The sequence below is a fragment of the Prionailurus bengalensis genome, chromosome D2, assembly GCF_016509475.1.
Source record: "Prionailurus bengalensis isolate Pbe53 chromosome D2, Fcat_Pben_1.1_paternal_pri, whole genome shotgun sequence".
NCBI lineage: Eukaryota > Metazoa > Chordata > Mammalia > Carnivora > Felidae > Prionailurus > Prionailurus bengalensis.
This window is the reverse complement of record NC_057351.1, coordinates 3,222,089-3,240,699: the sequence shown is the minus strand read 5'-3', so window position 1 is coordinate 3,240,699 and position 18,611 is coordinate 3,222,089. Positions and strand designations below refer to the sequence as shown.

General features: G+C 39.5%; 1 protein-coding gene across 7 annotated transcripts in view; it reads right to left on the bottom strand.

Annotated features, from left to right (window-relative positions):
• The window catches only part of PCDH15 (protocadherin related 15), a 1,256,363-nt gene that overhangs the window by 459,987 nt on the left and 777,765 nt on the right, over positions 1-18,611 (bottom strand). For all 7 annotated transcript variants that reach the window (XR_006299724.1, XM_043596132.1, XM_043596136.1 and 4 more), the window contains 2 exons: positions 16,546-16,656; positions 4,373-4,543 (listed from right to left, as the gene is read on the bottom strand). Coding sequence is in view for 6 of the 7 variants with exons in the window: in XM_043596132.1 (XP_043452067.1) it covers positions 4,373-4,543; positions 16,546-16,656 (282 nt within the window). In the remaining variant the exon portion in view is untranslated. The remainder of the gene's footprint in view (positions 1-4,372; positions 4,544-16,545; positions 16,657-18,611) is intronic.

Below are 18,611 nucleotides of genomic sequence, written 5' to 3'. Positions count from 1 at the left end.
ACTCATGGCTCCTAGCTACCAGATGATCATGCCTGGCCAGTCACTATAGCTGAAACACAGGACACTACATGGCACAGTAAACAAACAGTAAATTAAAAAAAGTGTAATAAATTGATTACATCTAGTATTCACATAGATAATATGTCAATATTATCATATTAATACTACAGTGCTTCTCTCTGGGGACAAGTTACCCAGCAAAATACCAACCAATCAACCAAACAGTATGTTAATCCTTCAATTCAGAAAGGAAATAAAAACCAAAACAAAACTGTGTACGGATCCACTGTATCTTTGCACTTCAACAGAAAGTAAGGAAAATAGAGCTGGGGATTCTATACTCTCCAAATTCTACAGAATTGTTCTGTAACACTAAGAAACTTCAACTAGATAGGCAGAATAACAACTCAATAGAGTCATAAAGTGAGAATAAGGGCGCCTGGGTAGCTCAGTTGTTTAAGTGACAGACTTTGGTTTTGGCTCAGGTTATGATCTCATGATTTGTGAGTTCAAGCCCCACATTGTGCTCTGCGCTGACAGTGCTGAACCTGCTTGGGATTTTCTCTCTCCTCTCTCTCTTTCTGCTTCTTCCCCACTTACACACACACACACACACACACACACACACACACACTCTCTCTCTCTCTCTCTCTCTCGCTCTCTCTCTCTCAATAAATACATAGACTTTAAAAAAAAGTGAGAAAAAATTTACACAATGCTGGAAAGTTTTCATCTCCTCCCTATTGTCCTCTCCTCAATTAGCACAGAGTTGAGTATATATTAGGGGCCACTAGATAGTCATCAAATTAATAAATGAATGACTATTAGCACAGGGCTGCAAATTGCATTAGTACCCAGAGACATCAGGTATATATATTTACATATTTAATATAATATTAAGTTTGGTGTCACTGAAGACACTAACTTTTGCTGAAGACAGTTTTCTGTTAAAGAAAAACATATGAAATAGTTATTAAATAAGTTTATATTTAAACACATGATTATTTGCATTTCACTCAACAGTAGACTTTTATTATATCCTTGTTCATGAGTTAAACACTGTGCCAGACCATGTTGTAAAGTTTTTCTGAGCTGATAAATTCTGCATGCACTGTGGCAGAGCTAAGAATGGCTTTTCAAGTCAAGAATACCAGTGAGGTAATTGGTGGAAGATTTCACATCAACGCAGAAGGTGAACAGGTGTCAAAGCTTTCAAAATTTGAAGAATTTGTTGAGAAAAGGATAAGCAAGTATGTAATTACAGTCATCATGTCTTGTTTAGTTGATATAAATGGTTAGTTCTCTTGCTCTAAATAGCAAGATTTTATTTATTGAAATTTGCAGAAAATTTAGCCAAATATGTAAAGGAAAGTTTTTAAAAAGGAGTAAAAAAAATAAAAAGACAGACATAAAGACAGCAATGTGAATGTGCAACTCAAACCTAGCTCCAGTTCTTAACCCTAGTGAAGCAGAGGGGACCCCAAGCGGCAGGTGGAACAGCACAAGAAACCCGGATGGCAGCTCCATGGCATATCTTACTTTCCAGCCGTCATCACGACAAGATTTCCTTCCCCAGATGTTCTTACAATGTTTCTTCCACCCTCCTCCCTTCAGGAGCTGGTACATACTGTTAGTCCCTGAAAGTAGCCCAGGTTTAATGACACAGAGGGGGCAGTGCAAATTAGGAGTCCAGTTCATGAAAGTTCTGCCCAATTCCCCTGGGAAGCCCCTTCTTAGAACCCAGTGCCTTGCTGTGAGCCCAAACAGCCCACGAGGGCCCCGTGTGGAGACGGAATGAAGCCTCCAGCTCACATCCCCAGCTGAGCTCCGGCCAACAGTCAGAGTCGACTTGCTAAGTTAAGCATTCTGAAAGTGGTACCCAGGCCTCAGGCAAGGTGTCCCAGTTGATGGAGCACAGATGGGATGGTCCCTCAAGTCTGGCAAAACTGCAGCTTTCATGAGCAAATTTAAAAATTGTAATGTGAAGACATGCGAATCTTGGTGGTAGTTTCATGCAGTGATTGATAATCAGATCAAGCGCCTAATTTTGCAAGTAAATATGTTTAATTTTCCTATGTGGCAATAAAGATATGCCCCTCATTAAACAAATATTTGCCCTAACTACTGAAACTTGTAAAATTAAAATTCTCCATTTCACAGAATGTTAAACAATGGGTCAATCTGTTAAAAAGGATGATGAAGCATAAAGCTTGATCATTCTGGATTTTATAGCATAGTATTTAATTCAAGATACATGACTTTAAAAGAAAACAGCTTTTCGGGTTCCTGGGTGACTCAGACGGTTAAGCGTCCCACTTCAGCTCAAGTCATGATCTCTCAGTCCATGATTTCGAGCCCTGCATCAGGCTCTGTGCTGACAGCTCAGAGCCTGGAACCTGCTTCAGATTCTGTGTCTCCCTCTCTCTCTGCCCCTACCAGGCTCACACCTCTCTCTCTCTCTCTCTTTCTCCCTCTCTCTCTCTCAACAAGCAAATAAACATTAATTTTTTTTGAAAAAAAAAAAAACACAAGAAGACAGTTTTTACTTATTAGTTGTAAGACCATGAAAGTTATGTAAACCCTTTATCTCAGACATCTCATCTACCAAGTGACCATAATAGTGGTAGCTACCCACCAGGATTTCAGTTAATATTCCCGTATAGTTTAGCACAGTTCACGACAATCTGAACAATCTCTACAACCACTAGTCACTGTTAGAATTTATTTTTATTCCCCCACGCATGGCCTTGTCCCTACCGTGAAACTGCATAGGAATGACAGAGATGCTTAGTCTGCTATCTGGAAGAGACAGGAAGGGTGCTCAGAGGTGCTTTATAAAACCAATGCCCTCTGCTTCCCAAACACCAACAATACATCAAATACTGTTTAACAGTCATCATGCTGAGCCACCAATTTTAGTCACTGTGTCTCTATGCCCCTTCTCTTGTGACCTCATGGGTATGACAGCTACATAAATCAACTCAAAGATAAATTAATACTGAAAATATTTTCCTCATAATTTCAATTAAGCTTTCAAAAAATAATGTTCACTCTCATTAGTAGTCTTCTTGCTGGTATATTCAACAAAATCACACCATGACATATAACCTTAGGTCATCTACAACTATTTGTCCCGACAAGTTCTACCTTAGCCTTTTTGTCTTTGAAATTACTACATTTAGCTGAAAATTTACATTATTTTCTTCATGAAATGCACATCACAACATTTCTTTCCCCCTCCCCCCCCCCAGCTTCTTTGCTTCACACAAGCCAACTAGACCACTAGTTACTTATGCTGGAAGACACAGGAGTAAATCTCAACCATTTAAGATCTACTAGATCTCAAAGTAAAGCTCAGAAATGCAACATTGGATAATGATCCTTAGAAGCGCACAGAATGCAACATGATTTACACTCAGGAGAAGGAATGTCTTTTTTTATTATTTCAAAATCTCAAAAACAGAGAGGATTCCCCAAACCACAGTTCTTATGTGTTTGAGAGGAAAAAAAAAAAACACCTCAAATACCTCCCAACAAAGTCTGACATCCTGAGACACATTCCAACCCAGAAAAAGCTGAATGTTTAACAGAAGAACAGCAAACACATTAGTCAAGAAAAGATACTAATCTCCTAGGAATTTGGCTCCTTTTAAGGAGAATTATTATTATTATTATTGTTTTTATTTTTAAGGGAGAAATTGATATTTTAGTGTAAGTAGGATATATATTTGCCTTATAACTTTTATTCTTAGGTATAAATACTCATTACCCAGGCCCAAGGTGTGAATACCAAGCTGACAGCAACTTATAGCTCTATTAGAATATTAAAAAAACAGATGTAGAATCAAGTATAGAAGATAAGTATTCATGCCTTACCTTTCTGTTTCTTTAAAACACACCTTTAAGAATAGAAATGTGTATTCAGAATTCATTAGCTTCCACCTCCAAACAGCGAAGCACAATCTCCAATAAGATTTTACAACTCTTAAGAGGCTGAAAAGTACTCTATTGACCTGTATGTGTTCTGACTTAGGACTTATAAATTTAAGGAAATACTGAAATTATTTCTTAGAGTTTCCTAGAACATGTTGGAAACTGAACTCTATTATGATCTATAGGTGGAAAGAATAAAACAATCAGTGCCAAATGGGTGGTTGCTGTGCGACACACTTTCGACTTTGTAAATGATGCCGTAATGTGTGGTGACCAAACTCTGCCATACTCTCTGAAAATGGTTTTAGACATAAATACTTTCAACACCCGCACCGTGCAGTTTTCTATTCTCCACTGACATGTTTGCAAAATATTTGAATGGGGTCTCATTGAGGTCAAAGAGGTGCAAGTAAAGGGGAAAGAATGGGAATATATTTACCGGAGTTCTGAGCTCAGGTATGGCAGCTTGGTAGGTGAGCGGGCGACAGTCACGAGTGTTCGGCACAAGGACACAAGGAAGAAACATCGGACCCAAGTCATCTCCGTCCAGAATATCCACCGTGAGGGTGGTGGTGGTGGTTCGCCGCTCATTCAGATTTTGTGCCCGGTCCTGGGAGAGAGGAAAACAGAGAAGAAAAACAAAAAAATGAGATGGACTTCACGTTCCCATCAGCTTGACTAGACTGGAGACAGAATTCTTCCTGATCGTAGGCACCTGACCTCTCTTAGAGCATTTACTTTAGAAAACTTGCAACTGCAATACTTTCTTAGCCCTTTGAGAGGGCAATCTTCTCCCAGCTCAAACCTCTTCCAGTTTTACAATCCAGCACCCTTATTCAAGGACCTGGGAGCTGTCCCTTTGGAAAGTAATCACTGAAGAAGACAGAGCCCCCACATCCCTGTCTCCGTGGGAGGATAGGAGCCTACCCTCCACACGAGGCTTGCACCACATTGTGAAAATATCTCCCATCGTTAAGAAATGAAGCCATTTCACTTCTCCTTTGGGAAGACCAATTAGCAAAAACTCTTGGCTATTGATTCCTCCACCACAAGCCCAGCCTGGTGCACGCACATGCACCCACTCGCTCTTTTGATGATATTTCAAGAAATCTAGATACATTTTAGATGAATTTTGGTTACTTCCAAAAACAAACAACAACAAAAATGAAAACAAAAAACCCACATCCTGAACAAAAAAAAAAGAAAGAAAGAAAGAAAGAAAGAAAGAAAAAAAGAAACAAAGAAAGAGTAAAATGAAGGGAGAAAAAAGAGAAAAAAAAACACCAGATGTGCTATACTCTTAATGGAGAAATGCTGTTTAATGATTCACATAAGCTTTTCTATTATAAATTATTTTGAGACCAGCATTGCTTGTCTTCTGGTAGGATGATGTTGTCATTGAAATAACCTAGTTTTCCAAGCTTCCAGGTTATAACTGTCTTATTTTGTTTCTTTATTCTTTGGGATTCTAAAACCACAGCTTCTACGAAGGGTGCCCTTGTAGCAATAATGGGAACTATCTATTCAATGTTCTCTTTTTTCCACGACATTATGGAACAATGAGAACAGGGATTTTTGTTTCGTTTTGTTTTGTTTTCCCCTATTTTACCAAGATACCACTGACATATAGCACTGCATGAGTTTAAGATGCACAACATTTGACTTGCATATATGTGAAATGATTTTACAATAGGTTTAGTTAGCATCCACCATCTCCTACATGTAAAGAAAACAAAAAGAAAAAGAAAGAGAAATTCTTGTGAAGAGAATTCCTATCTCAGATCTTAACAATGCTCTATCCCTTCTTTCATCCGACTTGAGTTCAGAACCCATTCTGGTCTCTTCATTATGAAACAGCCTTGACTAAGATCTTGCCTACTCACTTAAACTGGCCCAGTGTTGTTGTCATTGTTGCTTTTCTTGCTGTGACAATACATTGTTATTAGCTATAATCCATATTTCTGAGATCTCCCTAGTTTCTATCTAATGTCCGTTTTCTGCATCCCATCCAGGACTCCACTTATATTTTGCCATCATGTCCCCTCAGGCTCCTTTTGGTTATGAAAATTTCTCCAATTTCCCTGGTCTCTCATCTCCTTGACAATGTTGAGAATGAGTCAGGCACTTTGGAGCATATTCCTCAATGGGGACTTGATGTTTTTTTCAAGATCAGGCTGGGGTGGTACATTTTGGGGAGGGAGACCAGAGAGATCCAGCATCATTTCATCACATTATATCAAGAGTATATTATTATTAACACGACTCATGATTTAGGCTAACTTGATCACCTGGTTGAGCTTCTGTTCACCATGGTTCCCCATTGTAAAGTTATTCTTTCTTGTTTCCTTTTTCATTTCTTTGGGAAGAAATCACTATGTGAAGCCCATGTTAAGGAGTGGAAGTGATTTCACTAGAAATTCATATTAATTATATTTATCTAAAGAGTGTTCAACAGGAGGACACAAGGAAGACACAATGGACCTGTAATCTGCAAGTCACCAGTTAGTAAATCTAAGAAAGCAGAGGACAGGTTGTCCTTCTCAAAAAAGGGATGAATACAATCAAGATTAATCACTACAAGATTATACTAATAATTATGATTGGTTGAATGTATAGGGGATAGAGATTTTTAAGAAGTCCTTCTTTAATTGTAAATTTTCCTTGTCTGTTTATTATATTCAGTATAGTTGAAAGTACAGTAGGAGCAGCAAATGGCATATGAGATAATTTTGGTGCTCCACAAATTAGCTTTAAAACTTAACACTTTAGGGCACCTGGGTGGCTCAGTCAGTTAAGCTTCTGACTTCAGCTCAGGTCATGCTCTCATGGTTTGTGGGTTTGAGCCCGGCATCTGGAGCTTGCTTCGGATTCTGTGTCTCCCTCTCTCTCTGTCCCTCCCTCACTCATTCTTTGTCTTTCTGTCTCTCTCAAAAATAAATATTAAAAAAAAATTAAATACTATACTGTAAATGTATGAGTTTTGAGTACATACGGAAAAAATTATTATTAAAGTACAGTTGCCACACAATGTCACATTAGTTTCAGGTGTACAACATAGTGATGCAAAGTACAATTTTATGCCATGCCCCCCCCCCCCACACCTGTAGTTATGATTGGTCAGCACACAACGTTATTACAGAATCACTGTATTCCCTGTGCTGTGCCTTTCATCCCCATGAATTATTCATTCCATACCTAGAAGCCTGTATCTCCCTTTCCCTGTCACCCGTTTTGCCCTCCCACACCCATCTCCCCTCTGGCAATCACTATTTTGTTGAAAATACTAATTTGGCATAAATTCATATATTTCTTGCAAATTTTAAAAAACACAACTGGCTCATCAAATCTGACATTTTAAAAATTATGGTTGCTTAGGATAAAGTTTTTCAAAATGCCAAATCAATCAAAGTTGATAAAAAATATTAGATAACATTTGATGTGATATGGATGTGGAAAAATATCTGAATATCCCGTAAGCAGTATTTCTGCACTTAAATGCCACACCACCTTACCCCTTATATGTCATCACCAAGTCAATGGTAGATACAGTTGAGTGTTTATCAAACTCTTTCTTTCAGTCTGTCAGCAACAAATCTAACTATTCTCTACCTCTTTGGATCATTAAGACTTCTTAAAATGGAGTACAAGTGCGTAAGATTGGGTGTATGTATGATTACCAAAATACATAATTCAGGTTTTTATGTCATATTTTACCAGCTAGACCCCAAGATCTGACCTTGACTGCCCATCTGCTTGCATTCACCGACCTTTATCTCACATTTTCCCTTGAGCTCCTCTCTCCAGCTTATCTCTTAACTCAGGCAAATGGAAAGCAAAACCTTCCCTCAAGTGAGCAAGTGAGCGACTGTCCTGACAAGACCTCCAACCAGCCCAGACCATGTTGACCAGTTTGAGCTCAACCCCTTACTCACACCTGAGCCAATGGACCACGGTGTGACCTCTAGAAAGACTGACAACTACCTCTACTCACTGCAATACTAAAATCTCCGCCCAAGGAGGAGCACAAGTCTCATTACATAACACACAGCGTGTGTGCAGGCAGGTTTCCCTAGGACATACGCACGACCCTATGTCTGCGTCTACAGATGATGACGAGGCTCCCCTATCTAAATATCCCTCCTAACCCTAAACAAAGGAACCCATTCCCTGCCCAGAGAGCCAGGACTTTGGAAGTCATTCCCCATGATCTCCTTGTTTGCTGCAAATAAAGTTTTCTTTGTGTGGCAACTCATCAGGTACAGTTTCTGATGTACCAAGGAGCAGCTCACGTTGGTTTGGTTATAATATTGGGAAAAGATACTGTTTACAAAGTGTTGATTTATAAAATATGAACTTTTTACTGGGAGGAAAAATAGTAAAGAAGCTAGTGTCAGGGAAGAAAAAAAATTTCCCTCCACCCTTGTAGCTTCTTGGCTGAGACCCCACACAAGAGAAAACAGATTAGCAGGAAAACAAACAAACAAACAAACAAACAAACAAAATGCTTTAATGATATGTACACACACATACACCCAGGAAAACTGGGCAACTCCCCAAAATGGCCCAAACTGTCACCTTAAACCCGGGCTTCAGCAAAAGACAAAAGAAGATGTTGGGGATGGAGAGTGGGGAGAACTGGGTTTCAGGCAAGGCGCAGTAAAACAAGGCTTTCCCTCTGACAGAAGCTTCTCCGGATTTAGCCATTCTCCTCTTCCTGGAGGGGGAGGGACACCCTTGCAGGTGGAGAGTCCCGTGTAGGCATAAACTGCCTACTTAGTTTTCAGAGCTTCCCTGTTGTCTGCTGTTTTGAAACCATAATCCTTATGCGCCAGTGAGGCATATTCTGGGGTGACAAATTCTGCTCCTCGCCATGTCTACACACAGAGGTAGCACTGACAGATACCCACAGTCCCTCTATGCATGCGGATATTCTGCAGGATTTGTCATTAATATATATTATATAACGTGAGGGGTATGAATATGAAAGTAAGTCTCCAGCTCACTGTGCACTTGTGAGCCCATGGAAGGCTTTAATCTGTGATGTTCTTCTCCCAGTTTAGAACCAAATTTGACCTTAAAAATTCATCTAAAACACAGCCCCTGGAAATTGAGAAAAAAACCAAAATGAAAAGAACCTTTCGCTCTTTCTAGTAAAATGCTACTGCTGAAGATTATTCTAGATAAAAGAAATAACATTCTAAATTGGGAATGGTATAAATAAAACATAATTATTTGCATAAATATTTTATGTGATTTCCTGAAGTCTGTATTTCCATTCATTCCTATGTGAGAATCCAAAACATATTAAAAACTAATTGCCCCCTCCCCGCCCTGCCAAATTCCTTCCTTCTTTACTCCCATTTTCATTCCTCATTTCTCTTATTTCCTTTACAAAAGTAAGGTATTTTACATTTTTAAATATTTTTTAAAAAGATACTTCATTAGTTTAAAAACTATGACTGTAACTGTCAAGCAAGAATATATCTTTTTAAAAAAAAATTTTTTTAATGTTTACTTATTGTTTTGAGAGAAAGAGACAGAGCAATGAGTGGGAGAAGGGAAGAGAGAGAGAGAGGGAGATACAGAATTCGAAGCAGGCTCCAGGCTCTGCGCTGTCAGCACAGAGCCCGACGCAGGGCTTGAACTCACAAGCGGTGAGATCATGACCTGAGCTGAAGTCAGATGCCCAACCAAAGGGGCCACGCAGGCACCCCAAGAATATATCTATTTTAAAAGTTATTCAAGTATGACTGTTTAATTTGTATTTTCTCAATGTGCATTATTATTTCACATATCACTTACACACTTGCTAACATTAAACATTAATGTCCATGAAACATTTAATTAGCTGCCATACAAATAGGTCACTACTTAACAACTGTGAGTTCAGCTTACAAGGAAGTGCAGGTGATATGAAGAATAATCCAGGTAAAAGCCAATATCCAGTAATTTAAAAGCCTATGTATATTCAACACAGAATCATGAAGGTCATAAGGAATATTCAGCAGTGTGTGGAATATGACCTAGCTGGAATATTCTGTCTGGGCTGAAAAGGAAAGCAGCACTGACTTGGTCCCTGAATCCTCAGCATGTGCATTCAAATTCTCAATCCACTGGTCCCATATGACGGCAACACAATCTACAAACCTTGAGAACCACACTGTAACACAATGGCTGGTGTAGCCAAGACACCCACTGTTTTTGAATGAAGTATTTACTAAATAAGTAGAAATTTTCATCAACATATTGCTAGGAAGAACTAATTTATTTCTTCAAAAAAGAGATATATGTTTAGAACTTCAGAGATATTGACTTTTATAAATAGCTCAGAGATAACGGATTCATCGTCACAATCCACACTTTTTACAAAGCACAGTTTTATAAAATTGCAAATATTTAAACTGACGGTGTTAAGGAAATAAAACACCTGTGTCTGATGAGAAGTAAGGCCCCACCCCTTTATCCTAATCAAAAGGCTTTCCTTCTAGAAAATAGTTTCATTGTCCACTGTTCTTTGATCAGCGGAGATGAATGCTAATTTGTGATTCACTCAGTACCTGCTCTCTATTTACAAGTGTATCCAGTTAAATATTGTCGGGGAGCAGAGCCAGGGATGATGTGGACTGCAGCAAATACTAAGAAATTAGGTGAATCTCAGTTCTAAAATGAGGATGAAACAGGGGCGCCTGGGTGGCTCAGTTGGTTTCTCCAGTGGGGTAGTCCTCACTAAAAACAGCCTTTGCTGGGGCACCTGGGGGGCTCAGTTGGTCAAGTGTCCAACTCTTGAGTTCGGCTCACATCATGATCTCACAGCTCATGACACAGAGCCCTGCATCCGGTTCTGTGCTGATAGCACCGAGCCTACTTGGGATTCCCTCTCTCTTCTCTCTTTGCCCCTCCCCTGTTCATGTTCGTTCGTTCGTTTGTTCATTCATTCATTCATTCATTCTCTCTCTCTCTCTCTCTCTCTCTCTCTCTCAAAATAAATAAACATAAAAAAAACAGCTTTTAGGGGCACCTGGGTGGCTCAGTCTGTTAAGCATCTGACTGCGCCTCAGGTCATGCATGATCTCACAACTCATGAGTTCAAGCCCCACGTCGGGCTCTGTGCTGACAGCTCCAAGCCTGGAGCCTGCTTTGGATTCTGTGTCTCCCAATCTCTCTGCCCCTCCCCTGTTTGTGTGAGAGCTCTCTCTCTCTCTCTCTCTCTCTCTCTCTCTCTCTCAAAAATAAACATTAATTTTTTTTTCAAAAAACTAAAAAAAAAATGAGTATGGAACAGACATGCTGATGTTTTGGTTTGTTTTTGAGCTGCTGCCATAGAAGACCTGGCATAGACTTCCAACATTTACATACTCAGTATTCAAGTGCTTTGTAACTAAAACACACACACACACACACACACTGGCTAGCAGCAAGCACCTCCCAGACTCACTCATAGATACATATATTACAGACTCTTTCATTACTTTATCAGCTATTTGCAGTAGGGAAAGAAAAAAATGCCACATAATTAGGTTAGCCCTGAATCTTCTGACCCTGACTCTTCACCTAGGACCATGGGGGTGTTTGCCCTGCTCTGCTCACCAATGACAGATGGACGATCCCTGGCTGGAAACACGAAACTTATCCTAGAGTAACTTGATTCCATTACATTGTTTTATTCAAAATGGAAAAAAAAAAATAAAGAAGCAACAAGATTGTGGGGGTCTAAACCATTTTAGAAGTGATTTTTTTTTCCTGGAAAATGTTTTTTTGTTTTTTTTTTTTTTTTTTGGATTGAGACATTTAATGATTTTCCTTAATTTTTATGCACGCTGGTAGACAGAACAGCATGACACTTTGCATCTCCACATGCTTACACACCCTGACCACTGGGCACTGTATAAATCTGTGTCAGCCATCAGGTGCCATCACCATCTCCCTCTTTCACGCCTATTCCCCAGAGTACGCCCAAGAATGGGCGGAGCTCAAAACAACTGGGGTAAAATCCAGCACTTACTCCACAAGCAGTAGGAAGGACAGGTGAGGGAAGGTCAGAGTGGGAGCTAATGCTGAAAAGTTGTTTACAGAAATTGACATCCAGAAGTATATGAAGTGATTTTTTTTACATACAAGCCCATATAATTACAATGCTTACATACTGATTTGAATATTAATACATTGGGAAAAAAGACAGAGTAAGAAAGAAGTGGCATTTTTACAAATTATAATATCTTGTTATGAAAGACAACTAAGTGTTCCTTCTCTAGATTTTTGATACTTCAGAAAATATTAAATTCTTCCTGTTATTGGTAAGATGATTTAGAATTACTCTATGATTTTAATTTAATTTAATTTTTATTTAATTTTATTTAGTTTAGAGAGAGAGAGAGAAAGTGGGAAGTGCAGAAGGAGAGAGACAGAATCCCAAGCAGGCTCCACATTCAGCACAGAGCTCAATGTGGGGCTCCATCCCGCAACCCTGGGATCATGGCCTGAGCCAAAATCAGAGTCAAATGCTTAACCAACTGAGCCACCCTGGCATCCCTACCCTGGCTATGATTCTAAAGTAAATGTAAACTTTTTTTTTATGACAACTAATTAAGGGCTCTTGAGTATGGAAGAGTCCTCAGTGTTTCCTTCAGGATAACAGTAATACAAAGGAGAGCTTTGGAACAATATCCATGTACAAGGAGATAAGTTTGATTTGTTTGTGACTTAGGGTAACATAACAAAATTGGAGTTTGTGGTACAGACTATATTGGAAACCTTGACAGAAAGAAAACCTAGGGATCTTTGTACAATCTCTGAACTTTCTTTTCCTTCTGTTTTCTAGAATTAATCATTCTCTCATTGCCCATTCATACTTAAACCATGATTAATAATGTTGCAAATAGTCCTCCAGTAAACAAGTGGCAAGTTTTCTTAATTTTGTTAACCAAAACTCTTCCAGCTTATTTAAGAATCCCAACATGTGGGGCGCTTGGGTGGCTCAGTCGGTTGAGCATCCGACTTCGGCTCAGGTCATGATCTCGCAGTTTGTGGGTTCGAGCCCCACATTAGGCTCTGTGCGGACAGCTCAGAGCCTGGAGCCTGTTTCAGATTCTGTGTCTCCCTCTCTCTGCCCCTACGCCACTCACGCTCTGTCTCTCTCTCTCTAAAAAAAAAATTTTTTAAATTAAAAAAAAAAAGAATTCTAATATGTCTACAGGGATAAAAAGAAACTTCCTAATTACACGAGATTAGAATAGTTTCCTTTGTACATCAATCAAATCTTCGTACCATAAGCAAAGCCAGGTCAAAGTTGAGTAATTTCAGTAATATATCATCACTCTTCCATCCACTTACATAACCACCTACTTTAAAATCAAAACTGTTCATATTTCAACTCTCTTTAGGACTCCAAGAGAAAAATGTAGGTTTTGAATGTACGTGATCTACATTGTACGACAGTTTATGTAGCATTGACAAAATGATAATAGAAAAACACCAAAGGATATAAAAATGTAACTAGAAACATGTAACAGTCTGTGGACTTCATGATCCTATATAAATATAAAAGTGTAAATTATATAGATGAAAGGGTTCCGGAGTGGCCCCTCCCAGAATGTGCCACTTTGACAGGTGAGTTATTGTGAACACAAAGCCCCTGAGACCCTGTGTCTCAGGAGGTACTTTTGTCCCTCTCTTAGCCACACAGAAAAATCTCATTTGGGGTATTTCACAGAATATGAATTATTGGAGATAAATTTTACCTGAGTGAGTCCTCTGTATGTAGAACAGCCAATTAGCAAACATCTGCTTTTCTTATCACCCTATGAACTGCACTGTTTTCTTGTAAAATCCTAGACCCCTTCCCCCTTCTCCTTAGTTCAGAAGGACATATATTTCTGATTGTGCCTGTGTTTGGAATGTCTATGTGGATTCCCATACATATGCCTATTAATGTTGATTTCCTCCTGCTAATCTGTCTCATGTCAATTTGATACTTGGTCTGGCCAGAAGGACCTTGAAGGGGACAGGGATTCTTGCTCCCTGACACAGACGTGGGTATTCACAAAGCAGTAAACATTGAACAACCATCTCTCTGGGACGAGAAGTCCTGATTCGTAGCACTGGTCATTGTCCATACTCACAGTGGCCACCATGGCCACAAAGGTGAGGTCACTGAACTCGGAGTAGGGAAGGGAGCTCACCATCGGTCCTCAAGCAAGTAGGAGTCAGCTTTTCAGCTCCTACAATACACTTTTTTAAGTAAATTATTTTATCTAAAAAGGAGAGGCAATGTGCCATTCTTTATCTTGTAGGAAAGTGATGTGCTGTAATATTTTGGAAAACAATATGGCAGTGTTTACCAAGATTAAAAGTATATTCCTATACACACATATGCATATATAATTTTTCCCATAGTGATTCCATTTTTAAATTATCTATTTTGGGGTGGCGCCTGGGTGGCTCAGTCAGTTAAGCAACTGACTCTTGACTTCAGCTCAGGTTACGATCTCATGGTTCCTGAGGTTGAGCCCCAAGTCAGGCTCTGTGCTGACAATGCAGAGACCACTTGAGATTCTCTCTCCCTCTCTCTTTACCCCTCTCCCACTTGCTCTCTCAAAATAGATAAACATTTAAAAATAAATAAATAAATAAAACTATTAAAAGGATATAGCTCTGACAGCTTTTAAAAACACTAAGAAGCTTATAATCTCCTATATTTAATATTCCCATTTTATAGTATAGGATTTAAATTTATAATAAAAATTGTTATAGATAAATTAACCTTTTCTTTCACTTATTGCCAGTTCCAATCCTTCCTCTTGCTGATTCACGCATATCCTCATATTTCATAATTTTATCCCTGAAATGCTAACCACTTACCCCTCTCTCTCTCTCTCTCTCTCTCTCTCTCTCTCTCTCTCTCTCAGTTGTGGGCAGTCTAGCAAATTGCATACAAATTGTTCCAGAAGCCTTCAAAAATATTTTAAATTAAACATCAATTCAAATGTTCTTGCTTGAACTTCTTTAAAAAGTTTACTTGAACTTCTTTTTAAAAAATAGCTCATTTTAAATAGCACAAGAAAAACTGATATATTCCACAGCAATCTTATTTTTCTTTAAATTTTATTAGAGATTCACAGTCAAACAAGAGAAGCTGTGTTTTTTTCTTCTCATTTTCACTGTGTAGAAAAACTATTTAAAAAAAGATTTCAGGCTTTTGAGGAGCTCTGAGAGGATCCCCCCCCCCCAGTAGATATTAGTTTCTCCTGTATCTGTTGTTTGCACTCTAATCTCTGCCCGTGGACACCAAGATACTGACTTGAGAATTTTGAACGAAAATTTAGAAATCTGGCTTCAAAAATTAGATCTCTATCTACATATATCTACTATCTACCGACTGTATAAAATAGGCAAATTAAATTCATATATATTATATATATAAATAAATATACTTTTATATAAGCAAATATATTTATATATAATAAATATATAACATTAATGTAAATATATATTATATATTTAATTATAATTGTACACAGACAAACTTTCCCTCCCTTCCTGGCAAAATATCTCTAGCTAAAAAATGGCCATTATAAACTTGTTCATAACAGCTGATGGAGGATGCTTTCTTATTTCCACTCTGAGTGGTCTTCATGCTCTGCTATAGAAGTAGAATGACATTGCTTAGGAATCCTTTAAGGCACAGGCTGGCTTCAGAGTCTAATAACCTATTCGGAACATGATCTTGTCACTTGCTATGGACTTTTTCAATATTGGAAGCTATCTGTAGCCAGCCCTGTCAGATTTTTGCTGAAATACTAGCTCTATTCCTCTTGTTAACAAATTCCTCTCCTCCTCCTCCTCCTCTCCTCCTCTCCCTTTCTCCTCTTCCTTTTCCCCTCCTCCTCCTCCCTCTCCTCCTCCTTTTTCTCCTCCTCCTCCTCCCCCTCCCCCTCCAGGTCCCCCTCTGACTCCACCCCACCCCTGATCCACACACAGCTGGGGCTTTATTAAGATAACAATAAAAGTCCACGTTATATAAGTGACTGGTTTTCAGCTTTTCCCTTCCTGCTGTACATACATCCTGGTTACAGTCCCAGTAGCTGACATCTAGTGAGCAGGTGTTAAAGAAATGACAGCCAGGGGGGGAAAAGATTACCAACTGGACACGTCTTCTCTTTCTTTGGCATACTTGGCGATCCCCCAGGGAGTAAAACATTCAGGTATTCCACTTCCATCCTGTGAGGTGTTTGCACAGAGGGTCTGAGGCAGAGCCCGGGAACCTGCATGTTTAGTATGCACCGAGGTGATTCTCCTGCAGGTCACACTCTGTGCCACATTCTGTGTCACATTCTGTGTCACAATTTGAGAAATGCTTCAGGGCGAACTAAAGCCAAATTACCGAAGGGTGGGAATGTGACTCAGAGTGAAGGGAACAGTGGGTAGAAACACTCCTCCTGTTCCATTCCGTCCCATTCTCCATCTAGAAGAACAGAACATATAAATTATGCTGTGGGCAGCCTACCCCGTTGAGGCCACAAATTCCAGCGGGCACTCTGCGAGCACTGACACATTTTGGGAGAGTTCTTTATTCCTAAGCTCCCAGGAGGGAAGCGAGGGGGAATGAATACTCACATTAGCTTGGACGATGACAAAGTACCGAGTCTTGTCTTCATAGTTGAGCCTCTTCCTTAACACCACATTCCCAGTCAACATGAGGGGGATTTCAAAGGTGTCATTGGATGTCTGCCAACAGGGAGAGAGACAGAATCAACTCATTTGAATAGAAGATGAATTAGAGAATGCAGTATTGTAGCTGAGTCTCCCAGAAAGTTAAAGATAGTAGGCTTATCACCTGAAAATGAATGTTGCCTGTAAGCTTCCGATTTAATACTCCTTTCGTGTCTAAAAAGTTTCCATGTTGATGAATGGGTTTTACCAGAGTCATTTGATAACAACCCGGAAACTCGTCACGTGTGAGTTTTTAATGTATTTTTAGGGTTACCCTGGGACATTTCTCAACCAAACTGCAAGTATCTAAACATCTTCTCTATTACCACCATTTGTTTTATCACCCAAGAGCCCCAAGCATAGCAATTTGTGATCTCTACATAATATCCCTTTTCAACGTTGTTGTCAGGGAAGAAATGGAGGAGGAGGATGGTGACCTGTACGTGGTTCTGTTAGCTCGCGCATCATTAATCAAAACACGTCATTCTTCCAACCAAAAGAAAGCGCATTTCTGGCACATCTCCAAGGAGAGGAAGAACAAGAACATTTTGGAAACGAGCACAAATGCTTTTGCTTTGAATTTGGTTAATCAGCTGAGCAGCTATTAATCCCTAAATTTATTCCTTATTTGTTATATTGTGTTGTATTATTATATATTTTTTTATTTGAGAGAGAGGGAGAGAAAGTGGGGAAAGGGGAAGAGGAAGAGAGAGAGACAGAGACCCAAGCACACTTTGTGCTAGTGCAGAGCCTGATGTGGGGCTCGACCCCACGGACTGTGAGATTATGACCTGAGCCGAAATCAAGAGTTGGACGCTCGACCTACTGAGCAACCTAGGTGCCCCAATTCCTCATTTATTTTAGATAAAATTCAATGACAATGATGGCACAAGAGAAGAAAAATGAAGAGAAACAAGAGAGAAGAAAGCTCAATGTTAACTACTCTGATTTTGCTCATGGGTTAAAAGAGTTTGCAATGTTGGTAATTATGATTTTATGATTTTGGCTAGTAAAAATGCCTGCTTCTTCTTTATTCCACATGCAGTATAAATGTTCATTCACATCATAATGAAAATATAGGTGGGTTAAGAAAGATGTAGGGGTGCCTGAGTGGCTGAGTCATTTAGGCGACCCACTTCAGCTGAGGTCATGATCTCATGGTTCACAAGTTCAAGCTCCATGCTGGGCTCTGTGCTGACAGCTCAGAGCCTGAAGCCTGCTTCAGAATCTGTGTCTTCCTCTTTCTCTGCCCCGCCCACACTCACACTCTGTCTCTGTCTCAAAAATAAAATAAAAACATTGAAAAAAGAAAGATGTTAACAAGGCAGGTGACCATCTTCAATTTACCCTGTATTATAGCCAAAATAGAAACTTTATCTCCTCTGTTTTGTGTAGATTTGTAAAAAACAAATAAACAAACAAACAAAAAGAGACTTTCCAAAGTAGATGTTTATAGGACATTCAAAAATGATGACATAACAGTAGGTATGGCAGACAGATTCCTATGGGAGCCCTCTCTATCCCCACTTCCTGATGGGCACCTGCACCTTTGTGTAAACCCTCCACCTTGAGTGTAGAAAGGATCTGTGACCTGCTTGTAATCATCAGGATACAGCTTAGGTGATGAGCTGTCACTGTTATGGCCACATTATGATATATAAGACTCCATGTTGCAAACAGACATGGTCTAGACACTCTCCTTGCAGAAGTCACAGGGTAAACAGCCAAAGAACTAAGCGTGGTCTCTCAGAGCTGGGAGAAGCTTCTAGCCAACAGCAAGCAAGATGCCAAGGGCCTGTGTCTTAACAACCATGGAGAAACAATTTCTGACAGCAGCCTGAGTTCACTTGGAAAGAGGTCCTTCCTTAGTTGAACCTCCACCAGAGAACCAATATGCTCAACACCTAGACTACAACCTTGTGACAGCCTAAGCAGAGAGCCCAGCTTAGCTGAGCCTAGACTCCTAAGTC